A 15,671-nucleotide genomic window follows, 5' to 3' on the forward strand; every position below is an offset into this window, starting at 1 on the left:
CTTTGAATTTGGAGCTCGGGAATCTCTAGGCATGATGAAAATTGGTGATTTATATGAAAATAATTCTAGATTAGATTTTCCTACACTTTGTAAGTCGTTTCCAATACCTAGTAGTATATTTTTTGCCTTTTTAAGATTGCAATACACTCTTTGATCCCTAAATGTTCATAAGCTTACTATTCCCAAGCAAATCTCTTCATATGTAACTATAGGAAGAAGACTTTAAACATCAGTTCCAACTGGAGGAATCGAAGATGGCTGTCTTGGACTAAAAAAGTTTCACATGGAATCAGGCATTGGAAGTCCTTGCAAAAATCTTTATGTGTTGGTATCTTAGCTCCAGTTAGACTTAGAATTAACCCTTTGCAATCCAATTTTGGATTCAGGGTTTCCTAGGGGCTTTTCTCTTTCTGCCATTATACAATGGCGCCACCTGCTGGCGAGAGCCAGTACTGCAGTATTGGACATGCTGGAGAGGCCCCCGACAACAGAGCGGCCAGTAATATACAGTAAGAATACCCTGCTGGACATATTCCGACATCAAAAGCTGTACAGCCTTCAATCAGAATGTCTTTAGACATCAGACAGTGGATTGGAAAGGGCTAACAATTTTAACAATTCTATCCCTGAAACATGTTGGAGAGGATATGGCCTCGAGGGTACCTACTTCTGTGTGTGGTAGTCCTGCCCTGTTATTATTTTGTTTGGTATCACGTCATTTTGTGGTCTCAGACCGGGCACTGGCTGTTTGCTTTGTGTCTACAGATAATAACGGAGTAAAAAGATGGGCGTTCATCTCCCATATCTTTCTTGCATCTTGCCTGGCAATTGCCAAAAAATGGAAATCTTCAGATGCATCTTCTTTGAACGAAGTTGTTAATTCCATTAATCTTACGTATCATTTGGAGGTTCTATATTCTTACAGATACGTAACTAAAACCTCCTCATTTTCTTCCTGGGCACCTCGGATGGAATATTTGGCTAAAACCTCCCCCATAATGTACACATTACCTACATTGTTCTTTTTTCAGAGATGCGTTGCTTGTACCAGGCCCGTATGCCATGGGAGACAATATGGTCTGTTGTCTTGATCTGTTCAACCCTCGCTTCTTTCTGTTTCTTTTTCCTTTTCATGGTACTCAGTGATGCTGGACACTTTACTTCTAATATTATTATTTTTAATCTTTAGTCTTTTTTTTACACTCATGGAATTATTTTAAATGAACATACTCTTTAACCCCCATTGCTCCCATATTGTGAAAGGTCCGCCGAGCCTTTGTTTTAGACCCGGGCTGTTACCCCTCAAGCTTGTTTTGTTATGTTAATTATTTGAAAATAATTTCAACAGAAAGTAATTATTTTAAAAAAATCTAAAAATTTTCTATATCACAATGTAAAACGCCATTAGATGGGCACTGAAGTTATGCAACTGAAATGGACCCATTACCGAATTTAAAAAAAGTCTGTCGTGAAATTAGCCATAGTAACCATCAGGACTCTCAGATCAGTGTTCACTCGTGACGGGGCATCACACCATTATCTGTTGTGGCAGAGCTTCTATTAGTGAGAAATATTCGTTTTTCCCCCTGTACGCTGTATACAAAGAAGCCTGAGATCATCCATTGGGTGGGTGCTCAACTCAGACTGGTTCCATGCTTTTCTGCTGTCAGGCTTCCTCAACCCATCCTCTTGCTTAATGATTGCAGAATGTTGCTGTCAATCATTAAACAAGAGGAGGGTCTGAGGAGGGCAGAAGCACCGAACCAGTAGGAGCTAAGCAGCCTTCCCATTTGACGGTCTCAGCTTCATTTGTATACAGCGTGTGAGGCAGAAGAATGTAAAAAGTCTCCCTGATGGAAGCTCTGCCAGAACAAATAATGGTGTGATGGCCTTTCATGTGTGAATGCTGATCTAACAGCGCTGGACTAGATGGACATTGTCTTCATTCGGCCTTACAAACTATGTTACGAATGTTATTAGGGCTAATTTCACCTGACAAACTTCCTTCAAACCAAAATAATTTGCCTCTACTGAGGTTGACCTGCAGTATCTGTTTATCCTGGGGTGTGACTATTGGGTCTTCTTGATGAGGAGCAGTGACAACATTAGACTCCTATACTGTGACCTGCTAAACTATAGTGCTGTAATATGTTGATTTGATCTTTTTCAAAAACAGAACATGTCCTACTCCTAACTAATCCCATGAAGTTTGGGATGCTTGGTGTAATTGTCTCACTATTTATAATCATAACACCTACCAGCTCCCCCTCACCTTCAGAGGGTCTGAGAATATATCTTAACACTTAAGGAATAAAGGAAGATCGGCCCAAACACAAGTATATAAATTTTAATAGAAAACATTTATTTACAATTGATGTCTTGAGATGCAGTTATCTAGATTAAACATGAGCTGCTTTATGCACATGGTTGGTATATAGATGTCTTATCTGGATTCCTTTTTTGCTTTTGGACAACAGACATTTATCGGTAATTGCATACACATCTCAATAATGATTTAATTGCTTTCTATTTCTCTTGTACAACATATGACTTTACTTTGCCTTTAAATGTTAGATTTCTTTTCTTGTACTATTTATCAATAAAAAAAAAGGTTCAAAAAGGCAAAACAAAAATGGCTACTTGCCCGATGAGTGAGTTGATGATTATGATGCTTGGAATAAACATCTAAGTATTTCCAGGATTTGTCTATACTAAGAGAGAAGTACTTCAATATAAAGGCAGACTAGATAGACCACGTGGTCTTTTTCTACAGTCTTTTTTCTATGTTTTTTAAAAAGATGTAATTTATGGGCAAAAGATTATGACTTTTCACCTGTGTGAGTTTTTTGATGGTCAACAAGATTTGATTTCCGAGTAAAATATTTCCCACATTTCGAACATGAAAACGGCTTTGCCCCGGTGTGAATTCTCCGATGTACAACAAGATGTGACTTCTGATTGAAACATTTCCCACATTCTGAACATGAAAATGGTTTCTCCCCCGTGTGAATTCTCTCATGTTTAACAAGGTCTGATTTATCTGTAAAACATCTTCCACATTCAGAGCATGAATACGGTTTTTCCCCTGTGTGAATTCTCTGATGTTTAACAAGATGGGGTTTGTAGTTAAAATATTTCTTACATTCTAAACATGCAAATGGCTTCTCACCTGTGTGAGTTGTTTGATGCTGAACAAGACTTGATTTCTGAGTAAAACATTTTCCACATTCAGTACATGAAAATGGCTTCTTCCCCATGTGAGTTTTTTGATGATGAACAAGATTTGATTTTTGATTAAAACATTTCCCACATTCAGAACATAAAAATGGCTTCCCGCCTGTATGAATTCTCTCATGTTTACTAAGATTTGATTTATCTGCAAAACTTTTCCCACATTCAGAACATGAATATGGTTTCTCCCCAGTATGAATTCTCTGATGTTTAACCAGATGTGGTTTATAGTTAAAACATTTCTTACATTCCGAACATGAATATGGCTTCTCTCCTGTGTGAATTCTCTCATGTTTTATAAGATCTGATTTATCTGTAAAGCTTTTTCCACACTCTGAGCATGAATATGGTTTCTCTCCTGTGTGAATTCTCCGATGTGTAACAAGATGCGATTTCTGGTTAAAACCTTTCCCACATTCTGAACATGGGAAGGGCTTCAACCCTGTGTGATTTGTCTGATGTCTAACAAGATGTGATTTCTGGTTAAAGCTTTTCCCACACTCTGAACATGAATGTGGCTTCTCTCCTGTGTGAATTATCTGATGTTCAACAAGATCTGATTTCTGGCTAATATATTTCCCATATTCTAAGAATGAAAATTGCCCCTCCCCTGTGTGAACTTTTTGATGTTGAACATTACTTCTGGAAATTGTATTTTGCTTTACAGGCTGTGATGAATCAAAAGATGAAACCTGTTTAGAAGGATCAGATGATAGATCTTTGCTGTGATGGGCTGAGGGTATATCTGGGATAGTGGCAGGCTCTTCATATGCATCTTGTATGATACCACAATCTTCCACTTTACAATGTGTTAATATTACATGTCCCTCTGAGCTCTTGATGTTGTAATCTGCCAAGAATGAAGCAGATTTTATTATTTTTGAAGACAGTATTACAATTATATTGATATTTTAATACATTTTTATATAAAATGTCCATGCAAATTGGAAAGCATGTTGCAAGATTTAATTAAAAACATCACAATTTAATAGCAGACCGTCCAGCAAGGACCTAAAGATAACGATGTTAGGTCACTAGGTTGTTTTCTTGTTGTTTTCCAGTCAGCATCTTCTTAGGTTCATGTATCGGTTTACCTATTGCTATGGCGCAGAGTGTTAGGGCAGCTGAAATGCAGTCCTAAGCTCTTGCTTACGACCTGAAAGCTGCGAGTTCAGTTCCCACTTGGTTCAAGTAGCCGTCTCAAGGTTGACTCACCCTTCCATCCTTCCGAAGTCAGTAAAATGAGTACCCAGCTTGTAGGGGGGGGGGGGAGGGGGTAAGATATGACTGGGGAAGGCAATGGAAAACCAACCCGTAAGAGCAGTCTTTCAAGAAAACTGCCTGTTCTGCCATCTCACTCCCTGTTCAGTAGCCTCTGAGCACAGAGATGCAGTTTTGTGTAAGGGCAATAGCAAGCCTACTTCAGGCCTCCCTTCTGCAATTAATGACCGAGTTGCAGGCTTCAGAGCCTGAAGTAGGAAACAAAGAGTAGACGTTGAGCCACCACCATCAGTTGTTGACATCTACCCCATATTCCAGCGTGACCCAGGTCAGCAAGCCAGACCTCCATCCTGCAGTTATGGGAATGGGAAAAAAATTCCACCCCAACCATTCAAGAGCACAGAACCAGAATGGAACCATTGCAATGGAAATGTTGCCCTTCAGGCTAGTGGACATAGATGCCTTCTGCAACATGATGCTCTGTGCTAACCCACAGTGCCAGATGCTCAGTCGCCATTTTTTTCCCCCAAAAAACAGTACCCGCCTTTCACTGCCATGTGAGTGATAATGTGTCCCTGGTGCTGAAGAATGGTGTCAGTGCCAGGGCGCACGTGACCACAGACACGTGGTCCAGAAAGCATGACATATCCTTAACAGCATTGTGCTGCACGTGGGGCATGAAGCAGAAAGTGGTGGTCCACGTTTTATGCTACCCCCTATGAGTTGTGGGACATTCATCCTTATCTGTTCCCTCAACCCCCTCCTCATCCTCATCTTTCTCCACCTCTTCATACCACCTTTCAACACCTTCCACATCGGCACAGATATCCAAATGTGACAAAATCTGACCAAGTAAAAGCCAAAATGCTGTCCTAAAGCTTATATCTAGCTTTGTTTTCTTTATTGAAGGAAAATTTGCACAGTACAGAATAAAAATTATGTCAAATGTATATATTCAGTGTTGCACATATAACATACAGTACTGTAACTTGCTTAGTTACAATAATGACATTGTTTTTCCTCTATATGATTTGTCAATGAACATAACAAACTTTTAACAGTTAAAGGGTTTGTCTCGCGCCGAAACGGGTTTTTTTTTTTTTTCAATAGCCCCCCCCCGTTCGGCGCGAGACAAACCCGATGCAGGGGTTAAAAAAAAAAAAACGTCCAGTACTTACCCGAATCCCCGAGCTCCCGCGACTTCTTACTTACCTTAGTAAGATGGCCGCCGGGATCTTCACCCACGATGCACCGCGGGTCTTCTCCCATGGTGCACCGTGGGCTCTGTGCGGTCCATTGCCAATTCCAGCCTCCTGATTGGCTGGAATCGGCACACGTGATGGGGCGGAGCTACGAGGAGCAGCTCTCCGGCATGAGTGGCCCCATTAACCAGGGAGAAGACTGGACTGCGCAAGCGCGTCTAATCGGGCGATTAGACGCTGAAATTAGACGGCACCATGGAGACGGGGACGCCAGCAACGGAACAGGTAAGTGAATAACTTCTGTATGGCTCATAATTAATGCACAATGTACATTACAAAGTGCATTAATATGGCCATACAGAAGTGTATAACCCCACTTGCTTTCGCGGGACAACCCCCTTTAAATATGAACTGTCTATGCCGATTATTTAAAATATTGTGGTGTAGGGCTCCATGCTTGTTATTCGTTAAAGGGGTTGTCCCGCGCGGAAACGGGTTTTTTTTTTTTTTCAATAGCCCCCTCGTTCGGCGCGAGACAAACCCGATGCAGGGGTTTAAAAAAAAAACTGGATAGTACTTACCCGAATCCCCGCGCTCCGGTGACTTCTTACTTACCTTGCGAAGATGGCCGCCGGGATCTTCACCCACGGTGGACCGCAGGTCTTCTCCCATGGTGCACCGTGGGCTCTGTGCGTTCCATTGCCGATTCCAGCCTCCTGATTGGCTGGAATCGGCACACGTGACGAGGCGGAGCTACGAGGAGCAGCTCTCCGGCACGAGCGGCCCCATTCAGAAGGGAGAAGACCGGACTGCGCAAGCGCGTCTAATCGGGAGATTAGACGCTGAAATTAGACGGCACCATGGAGACGGGGACGCCAGCAACGGAGCAGGTAAGTGAATAACTTCTGTATGGCTCATAATTAATGCACAATGTACATTACAAAGTGCATTAATATGGCCATACAGAAGTGTATACCCCCACTTGCTTTCGCGGGACAACCCCTTTAAGTGGGGAAGGAATGGGAATGCAGGTAGATGGGGGGGGGGGGGTGTATGGGGGGAGGGGGAAGAGAGAAAGGAGGTCTTGAGCTTAGGGGTTTAGTCTGTGGATAGAGTGGAGTTAGTATCCAGCCAAGCGCCCAATATCTCTTGAAATTTACTTGGGCATCCTCTATTTTGGTAGATGATTTTCTCGTAGGAGATTACTACATTTACCGTCCGAACCCAGTGTGAAATTGTGGGGATTCCCACAGCCATCCAATGAGTGGCTATCGCTTTGCGTGCCAAAAATAGTGTTTTTTGGAGCAAGACGCGGGTGTGGTGTGGCCACACCTCCTCCTCCAATAAGCCAAACAAAATTGTCTTGGGATCCATCTCGATATTAAAAAGAGGTGGTAACAGTGAGTTTATGAAAGAAACAATCTCAGACCAGAATCCGTTTATCAGGGGACAATCCCAGATCAAATGCCAGAAGTTAGCCTCTGGCTGGCGGCATCTGTGACAGGAGTCTGAGGGGGAATTGCCCATTCTATATAATCGGCTAGGAGTGAGGTATGCTTGATGTATTCTGTATAGCTGGATCAATTTGTTATTGACTGCAGGGGAGACTAAGAGATGGGATTCAGAGATGTCCACCCAGTCCTCAGGTGTTAATGACGGGATGGAAGCTTTCCACCTATTGTAGGCTGGAAGCGGGTTGTTGTCCGTTTTGGCTGAGAGGAGGTGCGTATAGAGTGCCGAGATTAGGCCCTTAGGCCCTTGGGATCTAAGGATGCCGATTGTGGGGAATTTGAATATTCGTGTGGAGGCAGGTGGGAACTGGGAGTTCAGAGCGTGTCTCAGCTGGAAAAATCTGAATAATTGGAGCTGTGGTGATTGTAATTTTTCGCATAATTGATTAAATGTGAGGAGTATCCCGTCTGTGTATATGTCCCCTATTAACACCACCCCCAGGGAGATCCAGTATTGGGGGTCTGGAACTGACTGCAAGGCAGTGAGGCCGGGGTTATTCCATAGGGGAAGTTCAGAAATCACTTCTTCATATTTTTGAATAGCTTTGACCTCTTTCCATACCCGTAGAGCGATTCTGTGAAGAGGTAATGTATCAGAGGGGTTGATGTGTTCCGGGAATTCTAGGTAATTTAGTAGATTGTTCCCTTTCACTTGTTTTGCAAGAAATTGGTCTGCTATGGGCATTTCCCGTTCTAAAACCCAGCTACGAACATTGCGCATCTGTCCGGCTAGGTAATATAAGCGTAGGTCCGGAAGTGCCATTCCGGCCTGCTCTTTGGGTCTTTGTAGGGTCGAGAGGCTAAGCTTTGAACGGGTGGAATTCCAGATGAAAGATGTAATGAGGGAGTTGAAGGATTGAAAAAAGCGTTTGGGTACATATATTGGCATATGTTGTAATACGTACAGGCATTTGGGTTGAATAGCCATCTTAACAAGGTTTATACGGCCGGCCACCGAAAGCGGTAGCTTAGACCATCTCTTGAATTTATTTTTAACATTTTTTATTAGTGGTTCGATATTGTCTTCTATGGCAATATTTTGGTCTCGGGACATATATATCCCCGAGTATTTAAATGTGGAGACCACGGCCAGACCATATCTAGTGACACAGGGGTCGTTTGTCGGGCTGAGATTTGTATCTAGAATTGTGGACTTGGACCAGTTGACATGCAGTCCCGATAGACGGGAGAATTTATCTATATGGGACATAGCATGGGAAAAGGAGGTTGGGGGGTCTGACAGAAAGAGAATTGTATCATCCGTATATAGACCCACCTTACTTTCAAGCCCCGCCCATTTGATGCCGGTTACGCCGGGGGTACTTCTTAACCGAATTGCCATGGCTTCGATGGCCATGGCAAATAGGGCTGGGGATAGCGGGCAGCCCTGGCGGGTGCCCCTTGCGGTACGAAGCTCAGTAGATGGAATGCCATTTACTATTACATTAGCGCTCGGCGATTTGTATATGATTTTGATCCATTGTAAAAATTGGGGGCCGAACCCAAATCGGACTAGACAGGCCTCCAGGAAAACCCACAAAGCTTATATCTAGGGGAGCGCAGCCACACAGCTGAAGAGCTGTTGACGGGTCTGCAGGATCAGGCTGACACGTGGCTGACCCCACTCAATCTGAAGCCAGACAAGATCATGCGTGACAATGGTGCCAACCTGCTGGCAGCCATTCACCTCTGCAATCTCACACATCTACCATGCCTGGCCCATATGATGAACCTAGTAGTACAGCATTTCCTAAACAATTACCCTGGTTTACATCCAGTGCTGGAAATGTGCTTACATGTTCGGAGTTCACACCCAGCCACCTCTCGTCTGGATAGAGGTGCAGAGACAGGCATACCATGCAAGCATCTCATCTGTGACATGCCTACATGGTGGAATTTCACATTGCATATGTTTCAGAGGCTAAGCCAGCAGCAGAGAACGTTCTCTGGGTATCAGATGATGTATACCATTAGAATGGAGGTCGGTCACTTGACGCCTGTGGAGAGGCTGCAGATCAAAGACGTGTGTGCCATTTTAGCCTGCTTTTGGAGAAGCAACAAAAATGGTCAGTCATGATGATACATTGATCAGTATGACCATCCCTGTTGTCTGCCTGCTGTAACAGATGCTACAAGGCCTCAGGAACAATCACATGTTCTTGTCACAGGAGGGGGAGGAGGAAAGCATATCAGTCTCCTAACTGTTTGGCCAGTCCGCCATTACTCAACACTGCAGGGAGTGTGACTTTGGATAAGAAAGAAGAGTTGTTTTCTTCCACACATTTCTCCATCCATGGGGAAAGTATAAAAAAGGAAGATCAGGAGGAGGAAAAAGAAGAAGCGAAGGATAATATAGGTCTAGAGGCGGAGGAGGGAAGGCCTATACACCGTTCCTTCCATCAATAACTAACCCCAGCTATTCTGTGTGTATTGGAGGACCAGCTGGAAGACACTCAGGCCTGACCCCGAGGAATGTGGGCCATCAACGTTATGCAATTTGAGCCATATGAGTGCTTTCATGTTGCACTGCTGGCAGAAGTACCATCGCATACCCCACATCAAAACATCAGAACATTAGTGGGTGGCCATCCTCCTTGATTCCTGCTACAAAACCAAAATGATAAATCTCATTTCAGCAGTGGAAAGAGACTTCAAAATGCAGCTCTATTAGAGTAAACTATTTATGTCAGGGCTCAAACCCAGGACCTCCTGCACTCCAGTCAGCAGCTCTCTCCACTAAGCCATCCAGGACTAGAACAGCTCTTTTGCTGAAAACCTAACCATGCTCCTGTGTTTCCCCAACTTGGTCTACCCTCTGTTTCTCCTATTCTAGCTCTGCCCTGTTCCCAATCAAGCAAACTATAAAAGCCTGGCCCTGCCTCTGCCCCAGTGCAAGATTATTGTGTTTGCTGCCTTTAGTCTAGCTCCTGTTACTATTGCTCCTCTTGATACAATTGCTAAGAATTCTACTTATGATTTATTAAGAACTTTTCAAAGGTCATCTCTCCTACTACCTCCCTCACAAAGAAAGCAAAGTGTTTTCATGGTCCCCACTTTAGAAAAATTAAGACGCTTTTCACATCAGCACTATTGCTGATCCAAGACAAGAGTTGCCCTTTGTTGTTGAGGTAGATGCCTCTGACTCATTGTAGGGGCTATCCCATCACAATGAGAAAATCCAGAAAAAAACTATGACATTGGAAATTAGGAGCTGCTGGCCCATCACCCAGTAACAGTACTTACTGACCATAGAAACTTGGAATTTCACCGTACAGCCAAGAGATTATCGCAAGACAAGCAAGTTAAGCTTTGTTTTCTTCAGGTTCAACTTTCCAGAGTTCAAATGTCCAGAGGCCATCCTCGAAGAGAGGGCCACGGTCAGGGTTTGAACCTAGGAAATCCTGCACTCCAGTCAGCTGCTCTCTACACTAAGCCATCCATGACTTGAACAGCTCCTCTGCTGAACACCTAGCCATGTTTCTGTGTTTCCCTGACTGACTCCACCCTCTTTTTACCTTTTTTTAGCTCTGCCTAGTTCCCAATCAAGCAAACAATAAAAGCCTGACTCTACCTCTGCCCCAGTGCAAGATTATTGTGCTTGCTGCATTTAGTCCAGCTCCTGCTTCTACTGCTCCTCTTGATACAATTGCTAAGACTTACTGATACCGACCTCTGGCTTCCCTCCTGGCAACTATATTTGCCTCTTCCATCTGTACTGCAAACCAAGACATACCGATCCCGACCTCTGGCTTCCCTTCTGACAACGATACCTACCTCCTCCATTTGTACGGCGAACCGAAACCTACAGATACTGACCTCTGGTTTCTTTTCCTGACAACGATACTCGCCTCCTCCATTTATACTGCGAACCTTAGACCACCTGTTGCCGACTACTGGCTCTCTCCTGACTACTCTCTGGTTGGCTTGATACCAACAAAATCCAATCATACCACTAATAGCTCATCACTAGGCAACCATCTGTAGGAATCTCTTCTTTTGGCCTGATTCAGACAACCAGGTGCATGATGCATCTTCAAAACACGGGTGGAACTCACATCACACAGTGTACATGCTGTCTGATCTCCAAGGCCCTTGCACATTGCATTGCGCACAAAAAAAAGGCATGCAGCAATTTTTTTCCACATGGATCGTTGGTCTGTGTGAAAAATCAGTCATGTGAATAGTCGCATAAGCTATTATAGGACCGAATATATGACCGTGTCAATGGGCCCCAATACAGATGATCACCCCTCTCATGCGGCTCTGAAGCATTAGTATGGTTCAGATCTTTACAATGATTTAAAATCTATGAATTCAGGGTATTAAGTCATATCTAGTACCTGGTGATGGGAAGGAGTGGTCCTCCATCATGATGTCCTTGTACAGATCCTTGTGTCCTTCTAAATACTCCCACTCCTCCATGGAAAAGTAGACAGTGACGTCCTCATACCTTATAGGAACCTGACAACACAATGATACCATCATCACCCAGACACGTTATACCGCCATAGCGTTACTGTATAATGTCCCAGCATTCCCAGCAGCTTCACCTCTCCAGTCAGCAGCTCAATCATCTTGTTGGTGAGTTCTAGGATCTTCTGCTCATTGATCTCCTCCAGTATCAGGGGGCGAGGTGGAGGCCCTGTGATTGGGCTCAGGGGTCTTCCCCATCCATCAGACACCGGGGCCTGACAGCCATCACTAGATGTCTTCTTCACTACCGTGTAATCCTGTTTATGGGGAGACACATCCATAAATATTACTGCAGGCATTTCTAGAGTCCTTCATGTCTTCAGTCTCTGTTATTAAATTGGTTGGCTGATTTCTAACAAAAAACTGGCAATGTTGGGAAATCGAATAAAATAAGCCTTACATGCATATTAGATCTAGACCTGTTGGTCCGGTTCTCCCCTATAGGTTTTGTTTACCTGGCTGCAGCGATGAGGTCACATCGACATCACATGACCGCTGCAGCCAATCACTGGCTACAGTAAAAATAACCAAAGCAGCAGCAAAAGATCTAATAAAGTAAGTAAGGGTCTTTTTACACAGGATCATTGTCATCCCAGCGATAATCGTGCCTATGCTTCTATGCTTTCACATAGGAACGATCATTGCTCAATGAAGGAAGGCAGAGTGGCTGAAGATCTCGTCTGGCCTGTCTGCCTCCACAGTAAACAGGCCGTCATTCAAAGATGAACAACTGCCTGTTTACATGGGCCGGTCGATGTTTAGTTTTCATGCATGCAGAAACTGAACTACGAATGATAAGAGAACGAATTATCACTTGTTTTTCAGTCACTGGCAGAGTTTACACTGAACGATTATTGGGCGCCAAGGCTTTGATTCCTAACATTGCTCAATATTTGTCTGAATCAGGACAACCGCTGTAATATAGCTAAGAATGACAGAATGTGACATCATCCCCAGAAGCTCTCACCTCTCCTGTAAGCTGGAAGAGTATCTCTAGGGTGAGGTTGAATATACTCTCCGCCATCTTGTCCCGGTTCCTCTCCATCCTTGTCGGGTCAATCAGGAAAATTATCTGATATAGAAGATATCGGCTGAGTATCCTAAATGGAGAGAAGATGAGACAATGTAGCATCATACAAAATGTGTTCTCTCTTTTTATGTTTCAAAAGTATTTATTGAAAGTAATTTAAAACTGTATGCAATAGTGATGAGCGAGCATACTCGCTAAGGGCAATTGCCCAAGCGAGCATTGCCCTTAGCGAGTACCTGCCCGCTCGAGAGAAAATGTTCGGGTGCCGGCGGCGGGGTAGAGCAGGGAGGAGCGGAGGGGAGATCTCTCCCCCTGCTCACTGCCATAACTCACCTGTCACCCGCGTCGGCAGCCGAGTGGGCAGGTACTCGCTAAGGGCAATGCTCGCTCGAGCAATTGCCCTTAGCGAGTATGCTCGGTCATCACTAGTAGGCAACTTTCCTGCCACATAGTCCACACGCAGGGAGAGAAAAGTTATGCATAACAACAGGAATTCTTGGTGTGGTTAGAATCGAATGGTTCCAAGAAATATTTATCAACTTATATAAACTTGTACAAATATAAAACCAACAATGTATAGGGTGGGGTTTAGAGGGCTAGTGTTACCATGCAGGGCGGCGCGGGGTCCCGCGGTCGGCGCGCGCCGCTCCAGCGTCCTGGAGCTCTGGGATTGGGGCTCTCCCGGCGGCGTGGGCGTGTCCGCCCGTAGGGTGCCCCCCGCACTCCTCCCTCATTCTTATGCAGCAATGGGGGGAGTTGCCTCCTCCCACTCTCTGCCCCTGGGCGGAGTCTTGCAGTTATAAGGCTGGCAGTGACCTGAGCTCACTGCCAGTTATTGGTTCTGTCAGCTACTAGTAAGTCCTGTCTGTTGGTTCTCCTCAGTCAGCTCGCTAGGTTGCTAGTCAGTTTCCTTCCCAAGCTTTGTCTTAGCTCACATTTTCTGTTGGGTAACTCTATCTGCCTCCTTTGTTGGCTCTCTGTCCCGTTAGGTAGGTTCATCTTTGGTAGTCGCCAGGTCCCTAGCCAGTGGAGGGACTGCCATCCAGTTGTCTGCCTGGGGTTAGCCAGGGTCGTGGCAAGTAGGCAGGGACAGTGGGGTGCAGGAAGTTCAGGGCACCCCACATGGCGCTCAGGGGGTCAGAGTGCCGTAACATAATAACTAGCCCTTTAAACTGTTTTTTCCATGGAGGCCATCAGCGCCCTCGCGAACCAGCTGCAAGCCCTGGTGCTGGTGGTCCAGGATTTATCCGCTCGTATGGCAGCCCAGGAGCAGCGGGGGGTGTTGCAGGGTCCGGATGCCTCAACCAGTTCAGAACCCAAGTGCCCTCTTCCCGAGGTGTTTGCTGGGGAGAGGAACAATTTTTTTGTTTTCCAACAAGCCTGTCGCTTGTTTTTTCGGATGCGTCCCCGCTCTTCCGGGTCGGAGGCCCAGAGGGTCGGGCTTATCATGTCCCTGCTACGGGGCTTTTTCCATTCCCGAGGGTTCCCCCTGCCTAGAGTCGGTGGACTCCTTTTTTCAGGAACTCGGGGGTATCTTTGATGAACCGGAACGAGTGGGGTTGGCGGTTTCTCGGCTGTTGGCGTTGCATCAGGGGTCGCTTTGTGTGGAGGATTATTGCTCTAACTTCAGACGCTCTGCGGGTGATACAGCATGGAACGATAGCGCTCTGAAAGACGGTTTTCTGTAGGGCCTCTCGGACGCGGTTAAAAACCTGTTGTTAATTTCCCATCCCGTTCCCGGGTCCTTAAAGGAGGCTATGGAGCTAGCGGTGAAAGCGGATAGGAGGCTCAGGGCTGGGAAGCAAGATAGACAGGCCCGTAGAGAGCGAGAGGTCGGTTGTCCTGTTCCCCCTTCTTCATTACCAGTCTCTGTTCCCGAGCCTATGGAGGTGGACCCGCTGGACCCCAAGGCGCGACGCTGGATTCGTTTATTGCATCATCTCTGCCTCTACTGCGGGAAAGCTGGACATCGGGTGATAACCTGCCCCCTGAAGCCTCAGCGCTCACAGTCTGAACCGGCGGAAGAACTCCAAGTCCTAGGCGATTGCAGGGAAGATCGCCTAGGACTACAGGTACTTCCTAAACTTCTGGTACCTTGTTAGGTTAGCTTCCGGAACTTTTCCCGCCCAGGGCAGGCGTTTATTGATTCCGGAGCAGCCGCTAACCTGATAAGCATGCGTTTCGTTAGACCCCTGATGGCTGAATTTGTGGCGCTGAAGACGCCAATTCGTTTTACTAGCATTGATGCTACCCCTCTTGCTACAGGCTTGGTACGATAGAGGACCCCAGTGTTACAGTTCACGGTGGGGGTCTCCACTCGGAAGATCTATCATTCCTGGTGATGGAGAAAATGTCGGTGGACGTGGTATTAGGGATGCCGTGGTTGGCGTTGCACAACCCCCAATTCAATTGGACCACCCGGGAACTGACTCATTGGGGACCATCCTGCCATAGCCATCTTGCTCCCCTTCCTCTCTGCTCAGTAGATACCGCGCTCAGTCCCCGCCTTCAGAGTGCTCAGCAGGACGCTCCACCAGGGGTTCCCGAGGGCAGATGGTTTGTGCCCGAATCGTTACACCTCACGGTTATTGAAGAGTCCCACTCGTCAGTTTTCGTGGGTCATCCGGGAGTGCAAGGGACTCTGGATCTCTGCTCCAGGCTCTACTGGTGGCCTGGCATGTCTCATCAGATACATGACTTCGTAAGGGGGTGCTCTGTTTGCGCCCGCGGCAAGAGTCGCCGGCGGCGTCCGGAAGGTCCCCTGCCACCGTTGCCCGTGCCGTCGCGCCCCTGGTCGCATCTTTTAGTGGATTTTGTTACCGACTTGCCAGAATCACAAGGGCATCCCCATGTTCTGACTCCTCTTCCTACCCTGTCTGCCTGTCCTGCAGCTGATGTCGCCACCGAGGTGCTGCAGGGGGGATGGAAGGAAGTGCAAAAGAATCTAGAAGTAGTGGGGTCTCGCATACAGCTGCGCAGTGGGAGAAGCCTCTCAGTTTCTGA

General features: G+C 45.8%; 1 protein-coding gene across 1 annotated transcript in view; it reads right to left on the minus strand.

The window, feature by feature from the left end:
• The window catches only part of LOC136626750 (uncharacterized), a 169,810-nt gene that overhangs the window by 109,001 nt on the left and 45,138 nt on the right, over positions 1-15,671 (minus strand). Inside the window, exons 3-4 of the mRNA XM_066601756.1 lie at positions 11,506-11,626; positions 2,827-4,081 (exon numbers count right to left, since the gene is read on the minus strand). Of these exons, the coding sequence (XP_066457853.1) occupies positions 2,827-4,081; positions 11,506-11,626 (1,376 nt within the window). The remainder of the gene's footprint in view (positions 1-2,826; positions 4,082-11,505; positions 11,627-15,671) is intronic.

The sequence above is a fragment of the Eleutherodactylus coqui genome, chromosome 4 (assembly GCF_035609145.1).
Source record: "Eleutherodactylus coqui strain aEleCoq1 chromosome 4, aEleCoq1.hap1, whole genome shotgun sequence".
In the NCBI taxonomy this organism is placed as follows: domain Eukaryota; kingdom Metazoa; phylum Chordata; class Amphibia; order Anura; family Eleutherodactylidae; genus Eleutherodactylus; species Eleutherodactylus coqui.